The following is a 19,696-nucleotide window of genomic DNA, read 5'->3' on the forward strand; positions in this document are numbered from 1 at the left end:
TTCTCTTCCCTTCCCTTTCCATTCTGTTAAGATCAAAACAAAACAGACTCATTTCCAGACACCTTGTCTAATTAGACTCTATAGCCCCTGATGATGACAGAGCTCTGAGGAGATAGATGTATCACCTTTCTGTATTTGAATCTAAGGAGAGCATGCTTTTAAGAAAAAATTCTAATGATTGGTTGCTCATATTTACCTTTTATATTTCTGATTTTCTTGTTTATATTTCAAAGTTTCTACACAACTCTGGGCTTTTCACTTAAAGAAGCCTATTCATTGAATGGGTATATCTCACTCAAAGTGAGAATGCTAATAAGATCTTAGCCTGAAAGGGCCAGCATCTCACATCGCATCCTGGGTCATCTCCAGCCATCCTGATGAATATCAGGCCACTGGATCCAGAGGGCACAGGAGAAGAAAGGCTGGTTAGTGGTTGAGGTTGGTGCCCTTGCACAGCCCTCCCTCACTCAAATCAAAGTCAACTGCAAATCATGTCATCATCTTGATGTCATGGTCCTCTTCAAGAACAAACACACAATATATCCTTTGTCTTCTGGAATATTGCATTACAAGTTTTCTATTTCTTCACAATGGTGACCGCTAAATTTTTGGTGATCCTTGATTTTTGAATTCTTTCTTCTGGCTGCCTGAAGTATTCCTTTTGTTCCTTGAACCTGTAAGCTCTGAGTCAGCTAAGTGGAATAGTGAATAGAGCACCAGGTCTGAGTCAGGAAGACTTGAGTTTAAATTCAGCCTCAGACACTTACTAGCTGTGTGAGCCTGGGCAGGTCATTTAACTCTATTTACCTCAGTTTCCTCATCTGCAAAATAAGCTGGAGATGAAAATGTCAAACCACTCCAGTATCTTTGCCAAGAAAACACCAAACAGGGTCACAAGAGTTGGTCATGACTGAAAAATGAATGAAAAAAACCCAAAAATTCTTAGGAGTTTTAATTTGGGGTTTCTTTCAGGAAGTGATCTATGAATTCTACTTCTACTTTGTTCTCTACTACTATCTATCTGAGCAGAGTTTTTTGGTTTGTTTTATTTTGGGGGGAATGATTTCTTGAAATTCAAGGCTTCTTTTTTTGTGGGGGAAGTCTTAGCTTTCAGTTCAATAAATAATTCTTTTTTTAAAAATTTATTTAACTTTTAACATTCATTTTCACAAAATTTTGGGTTCCAAATTTTCTCCCATTTCTCCCCTCCCCCCCAAAACACTGAGCATTCTAATTGCCGCTATCATCAATCTGCCCTCTCTTCTAAAATCCTTCCCTTCCCTTGTCCCCATCTTCTCTTTTGTCCTGTAGGGCAAGGTAACTTTCTATACCCCATTTCCTGTATTTCTTATTTCCTACTAGTAAGAACAATACTTGACAGTTGTTCCTAAAGCTTTGAGTTCCAACTTCTCTTCATCCCTCCCTCCCCACCCATTCCCTTTGGGAAGCAAGCAATTCAATATAGGCCATATCTCTGTAGTTTTGCAAATGACTTCCATAATAGTCATGTTGTGTAAGACTAACTATATTTCCCTCCATCCTATCCTGCTCCCCATTGCTTCTGTTCTCTCTTTGGCTCCTGTCCCTCCCCAAGAGTGTTGACCTCAAATTGCTCCCTCCTCCCACTGCCCTCCTGTCCATCATCCCCCCGACCCCTCCTATCCCCTTCTCCCCCACTTTCCTGTATTGTAAGATAGGTTTTCATACCAAAATGAGTGTGCATTTTATTCCTTCCTTTAGTTGAATGTGATGAGAGTAAGCTTCATGGTTTCCTCTCACCTCCCCTTTTTTTCCCTCCACTGAAAAGTCTTTTGCTTGCCTTTTTATGAGAGATAATTTGCCCCATTCCATTTCTCCTTTTCTCCTCCCAATATATTTCTCTCTCACTGCTTAATTTCTTTTTTTTAAGATAGGATCCCATCCTATTCAGTTCATTCTGTGCTGTGTGTGTGTGTGTGTGTGTGTGTGTGTGTGTGTGTGTAATCCCACCAACTACCCAGACACTGAAAAGTTTCAAGAGTTACAAATATTGTCTTTCCATGTAGGAATGTAAACAGTTCAACTTTAGTAAGTCCCTTATGACTTCTCTTTGCTCTTTACCTTTTCATGCTTCTCTTCATTCTTGTGTTTGAAAGTCAAATTTTCTTTTCAGCTCTGGCCTTTTCATCAAGAATGCTTGAAAGTCTTCTATTTCATTGAAAGACCATTTTTTCCCCTGAAGTATTATACTCAGTTTTGCTGGGTAGGTGATTCTTGCTTTTAGTCCTAGTTCCTCTGACTTCTGGAATATCATATTCCACACCCTTCAATCCCTTAATGTAGAAGCTGCTAGATCTTGTGTTATCCTGATTGTATTTCCACAATACTTGAATTGTTTCTTTCTAGCTGCTTGCAATATTTTCTCCTTGACCAGGGAACTCTGGAATTTGGCCACAATGTTCCTAGGAGTTTCTCTTTTTGGATCTCTTTCAGGCGGTGTTCTGTGGATTCCTCGAATACTTATTTTGCCCTCTGGTTCTAGAATATCAGGGCAGTTTTCCTTGATAATTTCATGAAAGATGATGTCTAGGCCCTTTTTTTTTGATCATGGCTTTCAGGTAGTCCCATAATTTTTAAATTGTCTCTCCTGGATCTATTTTCCAGGTCAGTTGTTTTTCCAATGAGATATTTCACATTATCTTCCATTTTTTCATTCTTTTGATTTTGTTTTGTGATTTCTTGGTTTCTCATAAAGTCATTAGCCTCCATCTGGTCCATTCTAATTTTTAAAGAACTATTTTCTTCACTGAGCTTTTGGACCTCCTTTTCCATTTGTCTAATTCTGCTTTTTAAAGCATTTTTCTCCTCATTGGCTTTTTGAACCTCTTTTGCCAATTGAGTTAGCCTATTTTTCAAGGTGTTATTTTCTTCAGCACTTTTTTGGGTCTCCCTTAGCAAGGTGTTGACCTGCTTTTCATGCTTTTCTTTCATCTCTCTCATTTCTCTTCCCAGTTTTTCCTCCACTTCTCTAACTTGATTTTCAAAATCTTTTTTGAGCTCTTCCATGGCCTGAGCCCACTGAATATTTATTTTGGATGTTTGGGATACAGAAGCCTTGACTTCTAAGTCTTTCCCTGATGGTAAGTATTGTTCTTCCTCATCCAAAAGGATGGGAGGAGATATCTGTTCACCAAGAAAGTAACCTCCTATGGTCTTATTTTTTTTTCCCTTTTTTGGGCATTTTCCCAACCAGTTACTTGACTTTTGGGTCCTCTGTCAAGAGTAGGGTATATTCTGGGAATCTGAGAGATCTCAGTTGCTCCAAGGTGGCACAATCAAGTGTGTACTGGTTTGGATGCAGAAAGGGATTTTTGTGCCCAGAATCTTAGCAGATACCTCTCCACAGCCACCTGGCCTCCAGTTCCCAAGTCAGCACTGGGGGCTGATTTTCAGATAAGCTGGATGGGCAGGGCCACCATTCAGTTTGAGACAAAGACCAGCTCGCCCAGGGCCTCCACCCAGGGCTGAGGTAAGACTCAGCTCTTCAATGCCCCCAGGGGTTTTTACGCTCCAACAATGGAGCTTCCCTATGGGCTGCTGTGTAGGCTCTGTGGCTGCTGCCTGATGACTGAGCTATGGGAAGGCACTTCTCCCTTCCTGGACTGCTGATGAAACCCCGTCACTGACCTTTGGTGCCTGTGGGCCAAGGGATCTGAGGACCCACTACTGTGACTGGAAATTCCACCCCAAAGGTGTCCTCCTCCCAGAGTCTCATTGAGCCACTGCTTGGTCAAGGCTGGGCTGAGCTCCGCACTCAGCTCCATGTCCAGCGCAACTGACATTTCCATAGGCCTTTCAGGTCACTGTGGGCTGGAAATCTCCTCCACTCTGTTGTTCTCCACTTCTGCTGCTCCAAAATTTGTTGAGAGTCCCTCTCTGTAGGTATTTTATGGGCTGTGGGGAGGACCCTGCGTAAGTGTGTCTTTCTAGTCTGCCATCTTGGCTCCATCCCCCTCAATAAATGATTCTTAAATTCTCTTCTATCTGCTTTTTAGGTTAAAAATTTTTTGTTGTTGCTGCTGAGATATTTTACATTTTCTTTATTTTAGTGTTTCAACTATATTATAATATTTCTTATCACATGGAGTCATTAACTTCTATTTTTTATTCTAATTTTGAAGGATTCCCCCCCCTTCCCAGGTTAGATTTTGTACCTTTTTGTTCTAAACTGTTCATTCTCTTTCAAAATCTTTATTTGCTCTCATCCCACCCCCTCTAATTTTTTTCCTCTAATGCTGTCTTTTGGTTTTAAAAATAATTTTCAGGTTTTTTTTTTTCTAAATTTGCTTCATTTTTTTCAAGACTTCCAGCTGAACTTGAGTCCAAGTTGTGTTTTCCTTTGAGCTGTAGATGTTTTGGAGTCACCCTGTTTTTTTGGATTTGTGTCCTGAGTGTCCCTGTCACCAAACAGTTTTTAAGGTAGGATTATTTCATTACTTGTTTGCTGATTCTTCCAGCTTGCTTCCAGACTAGATTTCACATTAGGGTTTGGCTCTGTATATTTCTGGAGGGAATGTCTACATGAAGCTCGGTGCTGCTCTCTTGGTGCTGCTGCTGCTCTTCTGAGTACTGTTATTCTAGGATATCAGAGATAACTCAGGCTGGGCCCCTGTAAGTTTTCAGAGCTTCCAAAATGATCTGACACTGGATAAAATATGATCCCTGATCTCTTGATCTGAACTTGGCAAGTTCCTGACCCAGGTTTGGGACTGCACACAATTCCTGTGGGCTTTCTTTGGTTGAAAGTTCTAGTATATCGCTGATGGACTTAGCCAGTATCATCCAGCTGACAAGCTCTGCAGGTTCAGATTGACAGAACTGCAGCCTTCCCTTTCAACTGGGACTCCTGCCCTGGTTATTCTGCTAAAGGCTTCAGATTGAGCTAATAGTTCAGATGGAAACCCATTCCTATGTTACGTCTGTTCATGTCCTATTGCAAATCCTATAGTGGAGATCTACCCCATGTGCTAAAAGCATCTTGGTCTCTTTATATTAAGTGGGTACCATTGTTATCTCTAGACCTAACTATAAGACAAGTCCATATTTTATCTCTTGATCTAACTATATGACTAGTCCACATCCTTTTCTGATCATACATCTCTCTAATGATAACTCTTGTACCACTTCCTGCATATAATTTGTAACTGGTAATATTTTGGCCTGTTTATGCCACCATGTACCTCTCTATTATCCTCTGGTTTATAACATCTTGAAGATCATGCAATTCCATGATTCATAACAATGTACCAGTTGCCATTGATAAAATGGTTTATTTCTTATAATTCCAAAACAACTGAAAGGTAAGAGCTATTATTATCCCCATTATATAGATGATGGAACTGTGCCTGAGAGATTAAGTGATTTGCTGAGGGTCACAAAGACTGTGTAAGAGAGACTGAACCTAGATCTTCTTGACTCCAAAGCTAGTACTCTCTGCCACTCTAGCTCCACATAGCTGCACTGCAGAAGTGATGATACAAAGATGAGGTCTAGTGAAAGTGCACAATAAGAGAGCTGCACCATTTTCCAAATGCAATAAAAATAGCTCTCTTTTTTCTCATTCTTCACTGTTGCCTATGCAAGATATAGTTACTAATGGACTACTTCAGTGAGTTTTTCACTCAATTTTATTTCATGATTTGGTCAATATGCATTCCTCACTGATCTGGCTTTTCCTGCGTGAACTGCTGAAGCAATTTATTTTGAGTCATCACAGGTTTTATTGAGAACCTTGATGTAATATAATTAGCACATATCATTAGCAAAGAGGAGAATCTAGAGAATCTGTCTACAGGGAATCATTTTGGACTTTGTTGAATCTTCTAACATGTGTAACTGATAAGAAAACGGAGGTACAAAGACAGCAAGTAATGTGCCTGGGGTCACATGGCTAGCAGTGGTAGGGCTACTTAAACACATGTCTTGTGATTAAATTTAGTTATTACTGCAATCATCTTTTTTTTTTAAATTATACTATGTTATGGAAATGCTTGTTTTATTCCACAAATTTAGAATAAAGCAAATTTTGAAAAATAACATCCCACATTTATATGGTGCTTAAAGGCTTGCAATGTGCTTAACAAGCATCTCATTTTATCTTCAGAGCAACCCTGAGAGGGAGGTGCAATTATTAGCCCCATTTTACAGATAAAAAAACTGAAACAGAGAATGTTTAAATGATTTGCCCAAGATCACACAGCTAGTAAATATCTGAGACCAAATTTGAACTCAGGTCTTCCTGATTCCAAGTCCATCACTCTATTAACCTGTAATACCTAGATGCCTCTATTACACTTTAATCTTATATTATTATTTATCCTGACAACCCTACATTATCTGATAGTAGAAGCACATTGGAAGATACAAATGAGAAGCACAATAGGGTTAAAGCACCTTGCAGAGGCAGGTACACAAACACCAATTAGAAGTTTCCACTGATAGCCTGACAGTAAAAGAGGAGCCAGGAAAAAAAATAAAAATAGTCATAAAGAATAGACCCAAATATTAAGAAATCATAGAAGTTCTTTGCTACAAATATGTAATTAATTACTTTGTAGACTTAAATAGTATATGTAACAGTTCTAGTAATGACCTCAACTCATCAAGAACAAGCTGGGTGAGTGATTAAGTTTTGTTTAAAGAGGCAAGGAAATGTACACTACATTTCTAAATTTTTAAAAGATTTATTGTGCATAACAAACCTAATCCTCCTTACACAGGTCATCTCTTCAATATTTAAAGAAAGAAATTCTGGATTCTTTGAGTATTTAATTCTCTAAGCCATATGACCCCAGTTCTTCGATCTACTGACCCTCGGACGGTATGATTTTAAGTTCCCTTGCCATCCTGGTGTTCCTACTTTCAATATACCCCAATTTGTCAAGATTTTTCTGAAAATATGGCATCCAGAATATTTTAAAATTAAATCTGTTTCAATTATCAAGCATTTATTTTTAATCCTTCTCACTTCCCTCAAAAAAAAACAACAACAAATAAACAAACACCCTTCTGACAATTAAGTATGATCAAGCAAAACAAATGATCACACTGGCCAAGGCTAAAATGTATCTCTCATTCTGCATATGAATTAATCACTTCTCTATCAGGAAGTGGAGCATTCCTCATCAATGCTCCTCTGGAATCTAGATTGATCTTTTCTCCCCACCTTCCCTATTAAACTGTCTCAATGATCTCAAAGTTCTGTGACAAATTTCGACTTAGAATTACTGATTTTAAAAACTAATAACGTAAAATTGCCACAAAACAAATGGTGTACAAAAACAGTCCTTTCCTCTTAAAGCTTTATGATGCACTGTAATCATTAACTTGTCTTTTACTATTAAATTTAAATGGTCAATTGAGAAAACATTTCAGAGATCAATGTTCCACCACTGATTAAGACTCGGGTGGCAAGTGCTGTACAGAATATTCATTTAGTCTGGGCAGTTTTTGCGATCCTGCCAGTTCCAGCAGCACTCCTGTCAATTGCCTTGATGATACCAACTGCAATGGTCTGCTTCTTCATATCACCAACAGGAAAACAAACCTAAGCAGGATAATCAGAGAAGCTCTCCACATCCATGGGCTTGCCTGCAAATATGTCCACCATGGCAGCATCACTAGATTTCAGGAATTTAGGGCTATCTTAACAGAACAACAATTAATCTTCTTCTTCAGACCAGCAAATTTCCAAGAAATGTGAGCAGTGTGACAATCCAGAGCAAGTGCGTAGGAAACACTGATTTGGCCTGGATGGCTCAGGATAATGACCTGCGCAGAGAAGTCAGCTGCTTTCATGGGTGGGTAACCACTGCTATTACCAGACATAGTACCATAGTGGACATCTTTGATGGACAATTTCCTGACACTGAAAATAACATTATTATCCCCAGGCAGAACCTCACTCCAAGTTTCAAGGTGCATTTCAACAGATTTTATTTCAGTTGTAGCACTGACTGGGGCAAAGGTAACCTCAAACTCTGGTTTTAGAACATCAGTAACATTTACCAATTTACAGTATTTACAGTACCATTACCATCAATCTTGTAGACATCTTGGAGGGATAGATGCAGGGGCTTGTCAGTTGGATGAATTGGTGAGGATGCAATTCAAATTTTCAAGTAGTGTAGTTCCATCAAAATTGCCATTCTTATGAGTGTCTTTTTATCCTTTGAACCAAGACATATTAAAGCTTGGCTTAAGCATGTTGTCAACATTCCAACCTGAAATTGGCACAAAAGCTACTGTCAGGGTTGTAGCCAATTTTTTAATATAAGTATTGACCTCCTTGACAATTTCCTCATATCTCTTCTGGCTGTGGGGGAGGGGGGGAGCAGGATTCCATTTTGTTAACACCAACAATCAGTTGGGCATGCTTCCTGGACTGCCCATTTTGGAGATACCAGTTTCAAATTCACCAACACCAGCAGCAACAATCAGAACAGCACAGTCTAAGATGTGCCTGTAATTATATTCTTGGTAAAGTCTCTGTGTCCTGGAGCATCAATAATGGAGGCTGATAGTATGTTTCATCATTAGTCCTTTGGGATCTTCTTGGATCACTGTATTGCTGAGAAAAGCTAAATCCTTCACAGTTCTTCATTGAACAATATTGCTATTACTGTGTACAATGTTCTCCGGGTTCTGTTCACTTCACTGTGCATCAGTTCATGTCAGTCTTTCCAGGTTTTTCTGAAATCATCCTGCTGGTCATTTCTTAGAGCACAATAATTTTCCATTACAATCATACACCACTGCATGTTTAGCCATTTCCCAACTGATGGGTATCCCTTTGATTTCCAATTCTTAGCCAACACGAAAAGAATTGCTATAAATATTTTTTGTATAAATAGGCCTTTCCCCCTTTTTCAGGATATCTGGATATCACCAGCAATGGTACTGCTGGATCAAAGAGTATGCAGTTTTACAGCCCTTTGAGCATAGTTCCAAAGTATTCTCTAGAATAGCCGGATCAGTTCACAACTCCATCAACAATGCAATATATTAAGTACTTATTATGTGCAGAGTAATATGCCAAGCTCTGGGGAAGATACTAAGTTTAGGTTGATAATATTTTGGTATGGAAATTTAGTCTTTTTAAAGTCACTCTAATCTAGTTCCTTCAGTTTACAGATGAGAAAACTATACCCGAGAGAGGTTGTTATTCCCTGCCTCTCTTTCCTTTCCCACCCCCACCCCCCACATACAATTTATGGGACTCCACCTGGGAGATGAGAAAAGGTCTTCTTCTCCATACTTGGCACTCTTTTCTACCCTACAGATGATAGATTTCTACCTCCTACTTTTATAACTTTTGTAATTAAGAATTACAGTCTACCTAAGGGAAACCTTTTTTTCCTAGTATTCATTCTTATTCTTATTCAACTCAGTTGTAATTCTTATTCAACTCAGTCGTACTTCTCTAATCCCTATGCCCCTTCTACTTACCCTTTCCTTCCACTCTTGACTTTATTGTTAACTAATGGTCACCTGAGATTTCTGTCTTGCACAGTCCTATCTTCTGGCTCTCAAAAGGATCTAGCTTTCACTTGAAGGTACTTCATGTCTTGCTACCTTCTCCAAAGTTGACTTTTTCTTGCCTCATATGCCCCAAAATATACAGTACTGAGGAGGACCAATCAGCATATTCTTTGCTTTCCATTGCTACAGGGCTCTCTATAACTATGATGCCACCAGCACTCAACACCTTCTTCTTCTTTTCTTTCTTTTCTTTTTTTTTTTTTTTGGCGATCTGTCACTAGCCTCTCCCTCCTAAGCAAACAACAACAAATCATGTCTTTTCATTTGTATTTGTTTTGCTTGATCATGCTTATTTGTTGGAGGGTTTTTGATTTTAATAGGGAAGTGAGAAGGATTCAAAATAAATACCTGATCATTTAAATAATTACATCTTTCAAAGTACATCTGATAGATAGTTATCTCTACCACAAATAAAAATCTTTAAAAACTGCAGCATAAAAGTTTTGAGTTAAGTTTTATGGAATAATTTTTATGTATTACTGAATATTGAAAAAGATTACTGAGTGAGATTGTAGAGTCTCAACTCAGGAAGCCTTTTAGTTTTACCTATAAAGCAAAGAATATGAACTAAATAACCTTATGATAGTCTTCCAAGCCAAAATATTGTGATACAGACAATATTCAACTATTTGTTTCCAAAGGTGAGAATTGCTATAAATATGCTTGTACATATATAACTTTTTCCTTTCTTATCTTTTTGGGGTTTAACCCTAGTAGTCATGTCACTGGGTCAAAGATACGCACAATTTAGGAACTTTTGGTGCATGATTCTCAATTGCTTTCCAGAATCAAATTCACAGTTCCTCCAACAGTGAATCAACAAAGCTATATTGTAAAGGTGCTCATTGCCACGATGAACCCTGATTTCAGAGTAATCATGATGAAGCATGCTACCTACTGCTCGAAGAAAAATGATCAATTCAAGACGTACAATGAGATAAATTTTTACACATGGGCAACGTAAGATTTTTGTTTTGCCTGATTATTCATATAAGTTCCAAAGATTTTCTTTTTTTTCTGAAAGTGGGAGAAATAGGAGAGAATATAAATGTACCAAATATCAACTTACCAACACAATCACAGCATTCATCCCAAAGAGTGCCCAGACAAAGCATACACTCCTTACAACATGAACAATTTCCTTCACCAGGTCGACACTGACAAAGTTCCTGGTAATAAAACACAGAAATTTGATTTTTTTGAGTGTTTAATACAGAAGTTACTGTATCTTGAACAGTCACCTTTTAAGAGAGCTAAATAAATCTTCTTTGATATTCTTTAAAAGGGGAAATATATCGTTATTTAATTTCATTAGATATATAGAGAAATATAAGTATTTCCAATTTCATGTAATGACTATATGTTAGTTATATATAAATGTTTATCTTTTAAAATTAAGAAAAAAATTTTAAAAAGAAAACTAATAGTTTGATAAGAAGACATAAAGCAAAAATTTTACTGAATTCTCATTTTAAAAGGGACACATTTCATATAAAGGGGTATATACATGTTTTATATTTGAAAAGTAAAATGTTAATCTTTTACATTTTGACAGAAGTAATTCTCTCATGATCAAATGCTTTAAATGAATCCCTCACTATCTTCCTTAAATCTCCTGAGTTATACAACTTTTAAGTATTCATAGATAAGCTGCTGCCAAAATATTTCATGAATCCTATTTTAGTAAGTAGGCCACAGCATATTAGCATATTTAACCATACTATTTTATTCTATGAAAACTCCAGAGTTTAAAAGAATATTTTAAAATCTACGTACTAACAAAAATATCACTTTCTGCCATCAAGAAAAAAGCTTTTCATATTTTAACTTATAGACACACAAACATGCACTTTCTAATTCATATGTTCAGTTATTTTAGTTGAGAGACAGCTCCACTATATAAGGTAGTTAGAGAGCAAGCCTTAGAACCAGGAAGACCTGATTTCAAGACTCAACTCGATATATACTGTGTAATGTCATTTAACTCCTCAGTACTCTACAAAACTCTAAGACTCTGCATTGATGAAGGGAGCTTAAATATCAATGATAACTTTATATCAATAAAAATCTAATCCCTACCCCTGATTACCTCCTCTACCCAGGGGCTAGGGATGGGGAATCATTGCAGGAAGTTTCTCTAATAAAGTTCTGATATTAAAGACATATAATGAACTGATTCAAACAATTATTCAAAAATAATAGCCATTTTCTAATATGTAGTTGTGGTTTTGTCCTTTGTTCTCAAAAAGGACCATAACTTCAGGGAGATGATGACATGACTTGCAATTGACTTTGATTTGAGTGAGGGAGGGCTGTGCAAAGTCACCAGCCTCACTTTCTCCTCCAAAGTCATCTGGGTCCAACAGTCAGATATTGATCAGGATGACTGGAGATGGCCCAGGATGCAATAGCAGACCTTGGCCCTTTTAAGCTAAGGCCTTTACAGGTTCTCACTTTGAGCGAAGCAAGGCCCATTCACTGAGTATGCCTCTTTAAGAAGTGAGTCAAGGGATGGACCCTTTAATAAAAAAAAAACAAAAACAAATTGAGAGGGGAAGACCCCCAAGGTTGCTGACCAAAAGATCAATAGTTACTATTCACACTCACTCTAAGCCAGATTATTTTCCAAAAAATAAATGGCCAAAGCATCAAATGGGCAAGTTTTCTTTTTGAAACTGAGTCTCTCTTTATCTTTTTTATCTGTTTTCCATGTTAGCTGTCTGTGCTATGAGATACTTCACATTGACTTTGTTTTAATATTTCTTGTTGCCTCATTAAATTATTGGTTTCTCTTTGGTCTATTCTAATTTTCCGGCAGTTTTTTTGGGGTGGCGGCATGGTTTTGCATCTCTTGTATCAAACAATTAATTCCCTTTCCACTTCTTTCTTCCACAGTTCAGTCATTCTCATTACATTTATGAAAAATATTTTAGACTTCTTTTTCAAATGCTTGCTTCACATCTTTCAGGAATTCTTAGATAGAGTATTGTGTTATTCCAGGATCTCAGGGGCAGACTAGGGACCTACAAACTTTTAGTGTTTTAAAAGTAGTCTGTTGTAAGACAAAGTCTATTTACTACTGCACTCTCCTTCCTGCTTCCTATCAGAGCTCTCAAAGTTCTTGACCTAGGTTTGGGTCTGTGCAAGAGTAGACTGAATTCTGTCCGTTTCAGTTGACTGGACAGTTCTGTTGGTTCAGAGTGGCAGAGCTGTAGATTTTCCTTTAGTCTGGGATTCCTTCCTCAGTTATTTCTTTGCAACCTAAGCTAGATGTTTTACCTGAAAGCCTGTTATTTGTCTGCAGTCTAAGATAATCTGCTCCCGCTGTTGCCAGCTTCTGAACTTCTTCCTTTCTCAAGCTCCTTACCCCAGAATGCCATTCCTATGCATAGATCCTCTTCTTACTCTGCCCTGGATTTGTGACCCAGAACAGGACAGTGAGCAACAAATGTGCCAGTTGGCACCTGTCGCTGTCATGGAGCCCTGCATGGAGTCTGAGATCTTTTGCACTGGTGCACAGCCTTTCCCAGGGCTCTAGAGTGCTTTGTACACCATATTCCCTGTTCCCAGTGTCGACAGACCTCCTTGTTTCCCTGTGGTGACTGGATAAAGGACTCACTGTGACTTTATCTGGATTTCCCCATCAGGTTTGGGTCTGGTGCATTTTCTGGATCTGTCTGCAGGAGTTTGTGGAGAGGAATCCATTACTTCCTATCACTCGGCCATCCTGACAGTCACAAAGTACAGAGGCCATTGACATACAATCCCAATGCTGATTACTACATGGTGCTCACCATACAATGGAGCTAGATTTTTTAATCTGAATACTGGATTAGTTTAGGCCACTGCAAATCAGAACTACAAAGCTCAGCTGCAGCTTCCCCAGCAGCAGGGGTTACAGATGTGCACTACAGGACCTGGTCTAAGTAATCATAAAGGAAAAAATCCAAGAGACAATAGCCTATGAAAAAATGCTAAAATCACTGAAAGTGGAAAAATACAATTTAACACAATGTTGAAGTTTTATCTATTGGCAGATTGACAAAAAATAAAAATGCAATTGTTGGAGAGGATTCAAGAATATGGAACCTGTGAATTGGTTTAGCTATTCTGGAAAGCACTTATGTCTCCAAAGTCATGAAACTGTGAATTGTCTTTTACTCAGTGATATCACTCCTAGGCCTATACCATGAAGAAATGAAAGAAAGAGGAAAATGAGATGCTTCATGGACATCTAATTTGAAATGTCCAGCAGGCAAGCAGACAGTGTCATTACCTTTTGTTTTTGAACATGTTTCTTTCTTTGCCTAGCCCACTGTGGAAGAAAGCTGTGTTCCACAAAGCTCTTGATCTACAATGGGATTTTCATAGGAGTTTGACTCACAATGACATGAAAAGGCAAAACAGGGGTAAAAACCTCATTCTTATGCCTACTCCTTTTCATTTCTCATTTAGAACCTAAAGAAAAAGGAAAAGTCTGATATAAAGTCAGCTAAATGGAGTAATGGATAGAGTGCTGGACCTGGAGTTGGGAAGACAAGTTCAAATTCAGTCTCAGATATCCTGGTCAAGTCACTTGACCTCTATCTGCCTCAATTTCCTAATATGTAAAATGGGTATGATAATAACACCTACCTTCCAGGTTTGTTTTGAGGATCAAACGAGGTAGTATTTGTAAAGCATTTTGCAAACCTTAAAGTGATATATAAATGGAAGCTAGTACTATTAGCTATGAGATGGTCTCTACAATCAGTTCTAGCCCTAAATCTATGAAGTTCTAGCCAATGAAGTTAAGAACTTGAATTGTCTTAGTAAGGCTAGCTATAATAGATCTCTGGTGATTATTGAAAGGGAAAAGAAAGGAATGTACATATGTTTCAGCATTATAAAGTCTCTTTACAAAAACTGATCATATTTTAGAGCACAAAAACCTCACAAATATAGAAAAATAGAAATATTAAACACATCCTTTACTGACCACAATGTAATAAAAAGTTACATTAACTAAAAAGCATTTGAAAGGATTAAACTGGAGACTAAATAATTTAACCCTAAAGAAACAGTGGGTCAAAGAACAAATCATAGAAACAATAGATAATTTCATCAAAGAAAATGATGAGACAACACAAACACACTAAAAATACGTAGTGGCAGCCAAAATAATCCTCAGGGAAAAATTTCTATCTGTGAATTGTTACAACAAGAAACAACAATTGTTACAACAAGAAAGAACTGATCAGTGAATTTGACAAATCATGAAAACTTATGGCCATTCTAGTTAGCTCTGTCATCTCAGGGGTAAAGTAAGAAGCAGGACCAGGAGGAGAGAGGGGTGAGGAAATAATCAGTAAATGGAAACACAGGCAGTAGTGAAGGAAATTCCAAGTGAAAGATAGAGGTAAGAAGAATTTCCATGACTCTAGAGTAGGAGTTTTTAACCTCTGTTGTGTTATGGAGCCTTGTTGTAGTCTAGTAAATTCTGTGGACATCTTCTCAGAATAATGTGTATAAATACATAAAATAAAATATATAAGATTACAAGGGAAACCAATTATATTGAAATATAGTTACTCTACTAAAAAAAAAAACCAAACCACAAGTAAAAAAAGAACCAAATCAAAATAAAACAAAAACCAGAGTTATTGATTGCAAGTAAGGAGCCCTTTTCCTAGAATCTAGAACATATTATTAAAAGGATCATTCCTTCTATGAGGGAATATTATGGCTTCATCAAGAACAAGTTATGTCAGGCCAATCTTATTTCTTTTTTTTGATAGTTACTAAACTGGTTGATCAGGAGAATGATATAGACAGCATATGACAAACTCTCTCATGCTATTCCTATACAAAAGATTGAGATGTTGGCTACATAATGGTGCTGCTAGATGGATTTAGAATTGGTTGAATGGTTGTAGTCAAAGAACACTTATTAATAATTCATTATCACATCTAAAGTTTCTAATGGAGCATCCCAGGTATTTGAGCTTGACCCTGTGCTATTTAACATTGTTATCAATTTCTTAGAAAAAGCTAGACACAAGCTTAATAAATCTGCAGACAATACAAAGCAAGGAAGCATATTTAACATAAGAGATGCCAAAGTCAGGATTAAAAAACATCTTGACAGCCTAGAATACCAGACTATGTAACATTAAATCCAATAAGATTAAATATAAGATCTTACACTTATAAGATGAAGTAAGCACAGCTAGATAAGAGTTTGTTTGAAAAATATCTCAAGGTTTTAGTGCAATACTACACGCTGCTACTTCCTGAAGTCTGGTCATGACTTCACTCTTTGATCATTTCCACACCACCAGAAATATGAACTTGATATTCCAGCTTGGATAGTTGAACTTTTTGCTTTATCTTGCTAGGAACCAGGTCTCTTCAGTACCTCCATTTCCTACAATCTCATGGCTCTCTCTCTCTCTCTCTCTCTCTCTCTCTCTCCACTCCTCTCCCTTTTTCATAATCCTTTTTATGTGTTGGCTTTCTCCATTATAATGAAAGCTCCTAGGTAAGGGGAGAAGGAATTGGGAGGAAGAGAAAATAGGTTCTTGTTAACTGGATAAAAAATTAAATAAAAAAAAAAGAAACATAGACTCCCAGGAAAGCTATAGTCTAAATGATAAGCTGTGTCATAATAATTCCATCTATGGAAATTCACTATAAAGTCCATCATTTTTAGATTAACTTTTTTTAAAGTGAAAAGCAAAGAATGTAAGCTGCTTGAAGACAAAACTGTCTTGTTTGTTTTGATTTGTATTCTTAATGCTTAGGAAAGTAACTAGCACATGATAAGCACTTAATAAATGTAACATTTATCTATCTGTCTCATACCATAAGAGGTAACAGTGTGCATGGCGGCCAAGAAAGTCAATGTAAATTTCAGTTGTATAAAAAGAGGCATCTCATACATAACTGGGGAGATGATGTTGCTCTTATTTTACTTTGTATTCTACATTGGCTATACTTGAATATATCTTGAATCTTGAATACTCTGTTCCATTCTGGGTATATCATTTTAGAAAAGACATTGTTAATGGAGAGTGACCAGAAGATGGGAACCAAGATGGTTAACTATTTACTTGGAGTTCTTTAACTTTGAGATTTAGATTCTTGAGTGGTTGTTCAAATGTTAAACATATGTACAAACTGAACATAGACAGGATCTGTGTACATTATACTAGTTGGAATTTGTGAGATTGTATATGACACCTTTTACTAGAACAGTTCTGAGTTTCTTTCCCTTTACCCCCCTACTTCTCCCTCAACACTCAGCTCAAGATACCTCATTCAATATTCTAAATAACACAAAATTAATGAAAACTTAATAACTTTTATTATAAAATTTGATACTTTAAAGTAGTCACAATTCATTTTACTGCCACGTATCTGTGTCCTGTTTTAAATTTTAATCAAAGGGTGTACAATAGAACAAGATAAATGCTAACGTAAGTTTAAGAGAAACAGCCCATTTGAGAGCTGTCTGAACATGTCTCTATGATCTAACACTAAAGGAGATGTCTGCACACCCTCTTAATGGATGTGCTGTGCTTTGACATTTCAGTGGGAGTAGAATGATATGTTTTGGTAATATGCTTAGTGATTTATAATTTAGTGATTATCTCCCAAAGAGAAAGGTATCAAGAACAAAGGGGAAATAAGAAACTGATAGCTAATTTATAATATCTTCAGTGTCACACTAATGAAGACAAAGATGCGAGCTTTAGACATTACTGGTGAAAAATACTGCTGAAGACTGCTTGGCTGCCAGGCAACAAAGATGATATTCCTATTTCTCTTTACCTCCACCTTGCTACAGTTAAGCAAGAACACTGACTCCCCCCTCCCCGCCTGCAGAAAACAGAAATTTAATTACAAAAAGAAAATGCTCCAGTAATTAATTTGATTATGCCTCACTGATGTGAATGCTCCCTTCACTTTTTACACCTTTTAATGAAGTGTATTGTGTGGTTTTTGACTGGATCTGAGAAGAATTTCTTATGACTTCAAAACTTAGCTTTAAGGGAGGTGCTTAATAGACTCAGAGAGATTCAGTGACTTGCCTCAGGACACAGAACCAATATATATGTCAGTGGCAGGACTGAACTTACTCAATAAACAACCACGAATTCCCTCCAGGATAAAACATAAGATGTTCTATGTGGCTTTTAAAGCTCATCATTACCTGGTCACTTCCTGCCTTTCCAATCTTTCTACACTTTATCCTATTTACATACTCCACAATCCAGTGACACTGGCATTCTATCTCTTAGAATCCGGGCCTTTTCCCTGACTGTCCCTCTCCCTCCATATCTCTGTCTCTTCACTTCCTTTGAGTCTCAGCTCAAATTCTACCTTTTGTAAAGAGATAATTTCCCAAGCCTCCTCAATTCTAATGCTTTCCCTCAGAGATTACCCCCAGTTTACCTTGTATGTATATTGTTTGAACATTGCAAGTGGTCTTTTCTGTTAAAATGAGAGCTCCTTGAGGGCACAGTCCTTGGTACACGTACCAAGTCCTTATCAAATTGGTACAAGTCCTTATCAAATGCTAATTTACTTTTTGACTCTTGAGGCCAAGTCTCTACAGCCATTTGACTGTAATATCTCTCATCAAGTGACATGTGAAAACTCATTTAAGAACTGTAGGATTCTTTTAAACTGCTGTCCTACTATCTCTTCTAACTTATAACCATCAGTATGGAAGGAAAGCTGTACCTGTCTTGTATTTTTGTACATTTCACAGGTCTTCATGGCCAAAAAATTGGCTAATCTTCCTTCTAGGTGGCACAGTTGATACAGCACTGGGCCTGAAATAGTCCAGCTTTAGACACTTCCTAGCTGTGTGACTCTGGGCAAGTCACTTAACCCTGTTTGCCTCAGTTCCTCATCTGTAAAATGAGCTGGAGAAGGAAATGGCAGACCACTACATTATCTTTGCTAAGAAAACCCCAAATGGGGTCACAAAGAGCTGGATACAACTGAAACCTTCTTTTGCTTAAGAAGAAATAAGCTACTTAAAACATGAACAATCACTTAGACTCTCTTCAATACCTATGAGTTTTGCTTGAACAGTTTTTATTTCAGTTTGAAATGGAGACCCCAAATCTAATGCTGATAATCACTCATGCCTAACTGATATTCAGAAGTATAACAGGAATTAAATTTTTTTTACAAAAATAAACTTCTCACTAACAGAAATGTAGGAATCCTCAACAAAAATGGCCAAAACATAAAACTATTCCGCACAAAAATGAGAAGACAAAAAGATAAGTAAGAGTATAGGCTGTGCCCATTCAACAAAGTTAGTACGAAGTTGAAACAACAGATTTCCATGTATAATTATGAAGAGTTAACATGTATAGCACATCAAAGAATTCATGGCTAAGCATTCACTTTATATGTCACTGAAAGTAAACTATCAAGTAAAGTCTGGTCACAAACATATTTAGAAAATAGCTGTTTTTTTATTTTGTGGAGACAGTAAAACAATAGCTAATAGGGATGCCTCTATATTAATAAGGAAAACAGAAGTCTCTTTTTACTAAAATGCTACAAATCAGTCAGTCAAAAATTTAAGCCCTTACTATGTGCAAAGCAAAGAGGGTATAAAGAAAGGCAAAAAACAGTTGCTGCCCTTAGGAAGCTTACATTCTAATGGAGGAGACAAAAGGCAAATAACAATGTAAGTTACATATAAGAAGAGACAGAAGGTAATCTTAGATACCAAGGCACAAGCAATGGTGGAATGGGGGAGGAAAGGCCTTTGGGGATATGAGTTTTAAAGGAAGCCAGGGAAACAAAGAAGCAGAGGGTGTTTTATCTGTAATGTCTGAAAGTTTAAAAGAAATTATAAAAACTTGCTTCATTAAAAAAAATAGCATTTTTATGTCAAGATCAAAAAGGAGTTTAACTTTCCACTTTTGTAAAGCCTCTATTTTCTCATTTGTAAAATGAGGGTAATAACACTTGCACTACCTATATCAGAGCTGCTGTGAAAAAAACATACTTTACAAACCATAATGTGTTACACAAATGTTTTCTTGCAAGAATATGAATAAGAACATGCAGAGCAAAGAGTGGGTAGTAGAAGTAAGAATATTGTACT

General features: G+C 37.1%; 1 protein-coding gene across 1 annotated transcript in view; it reads right to left on the reverse strand.

Annotated features, from left to right (window-relative positions):
- The window catches only part of TWSG1 (twisted gastrulation BMP signaling modulator 1), a 54,376-nt gene that overhangs the window by 22,752 nt on the left and 11,928 nt on the right, over nt 1-19,696 (reverse strand). The window contains exon 3 of the mRNA XM_072604243.1: nt 10,649-10,748. Within this exon, the coding sequence (XP_072460344.1) occupies nt 10,649-10,748 (100 nt within the window). The remainder of the gene's footprint in view (nt 1-10,648; nt 10,749-19,696) is intronic.

Source organism: Notamacropus eugenii, chromosome 4 (assembly GCF_028372415.1).
Source record: "Notamacropus eugenii isolate mMacEug1 chromosome 4, mMacEug1.pri_v2, whole genome shotgun sequence".
NCBI lineage: Eukaryota > Metazoa > Chordata > Mammalia > Diprotodontia > Macropodidae > Notamacropus > Notamacropus eugenii.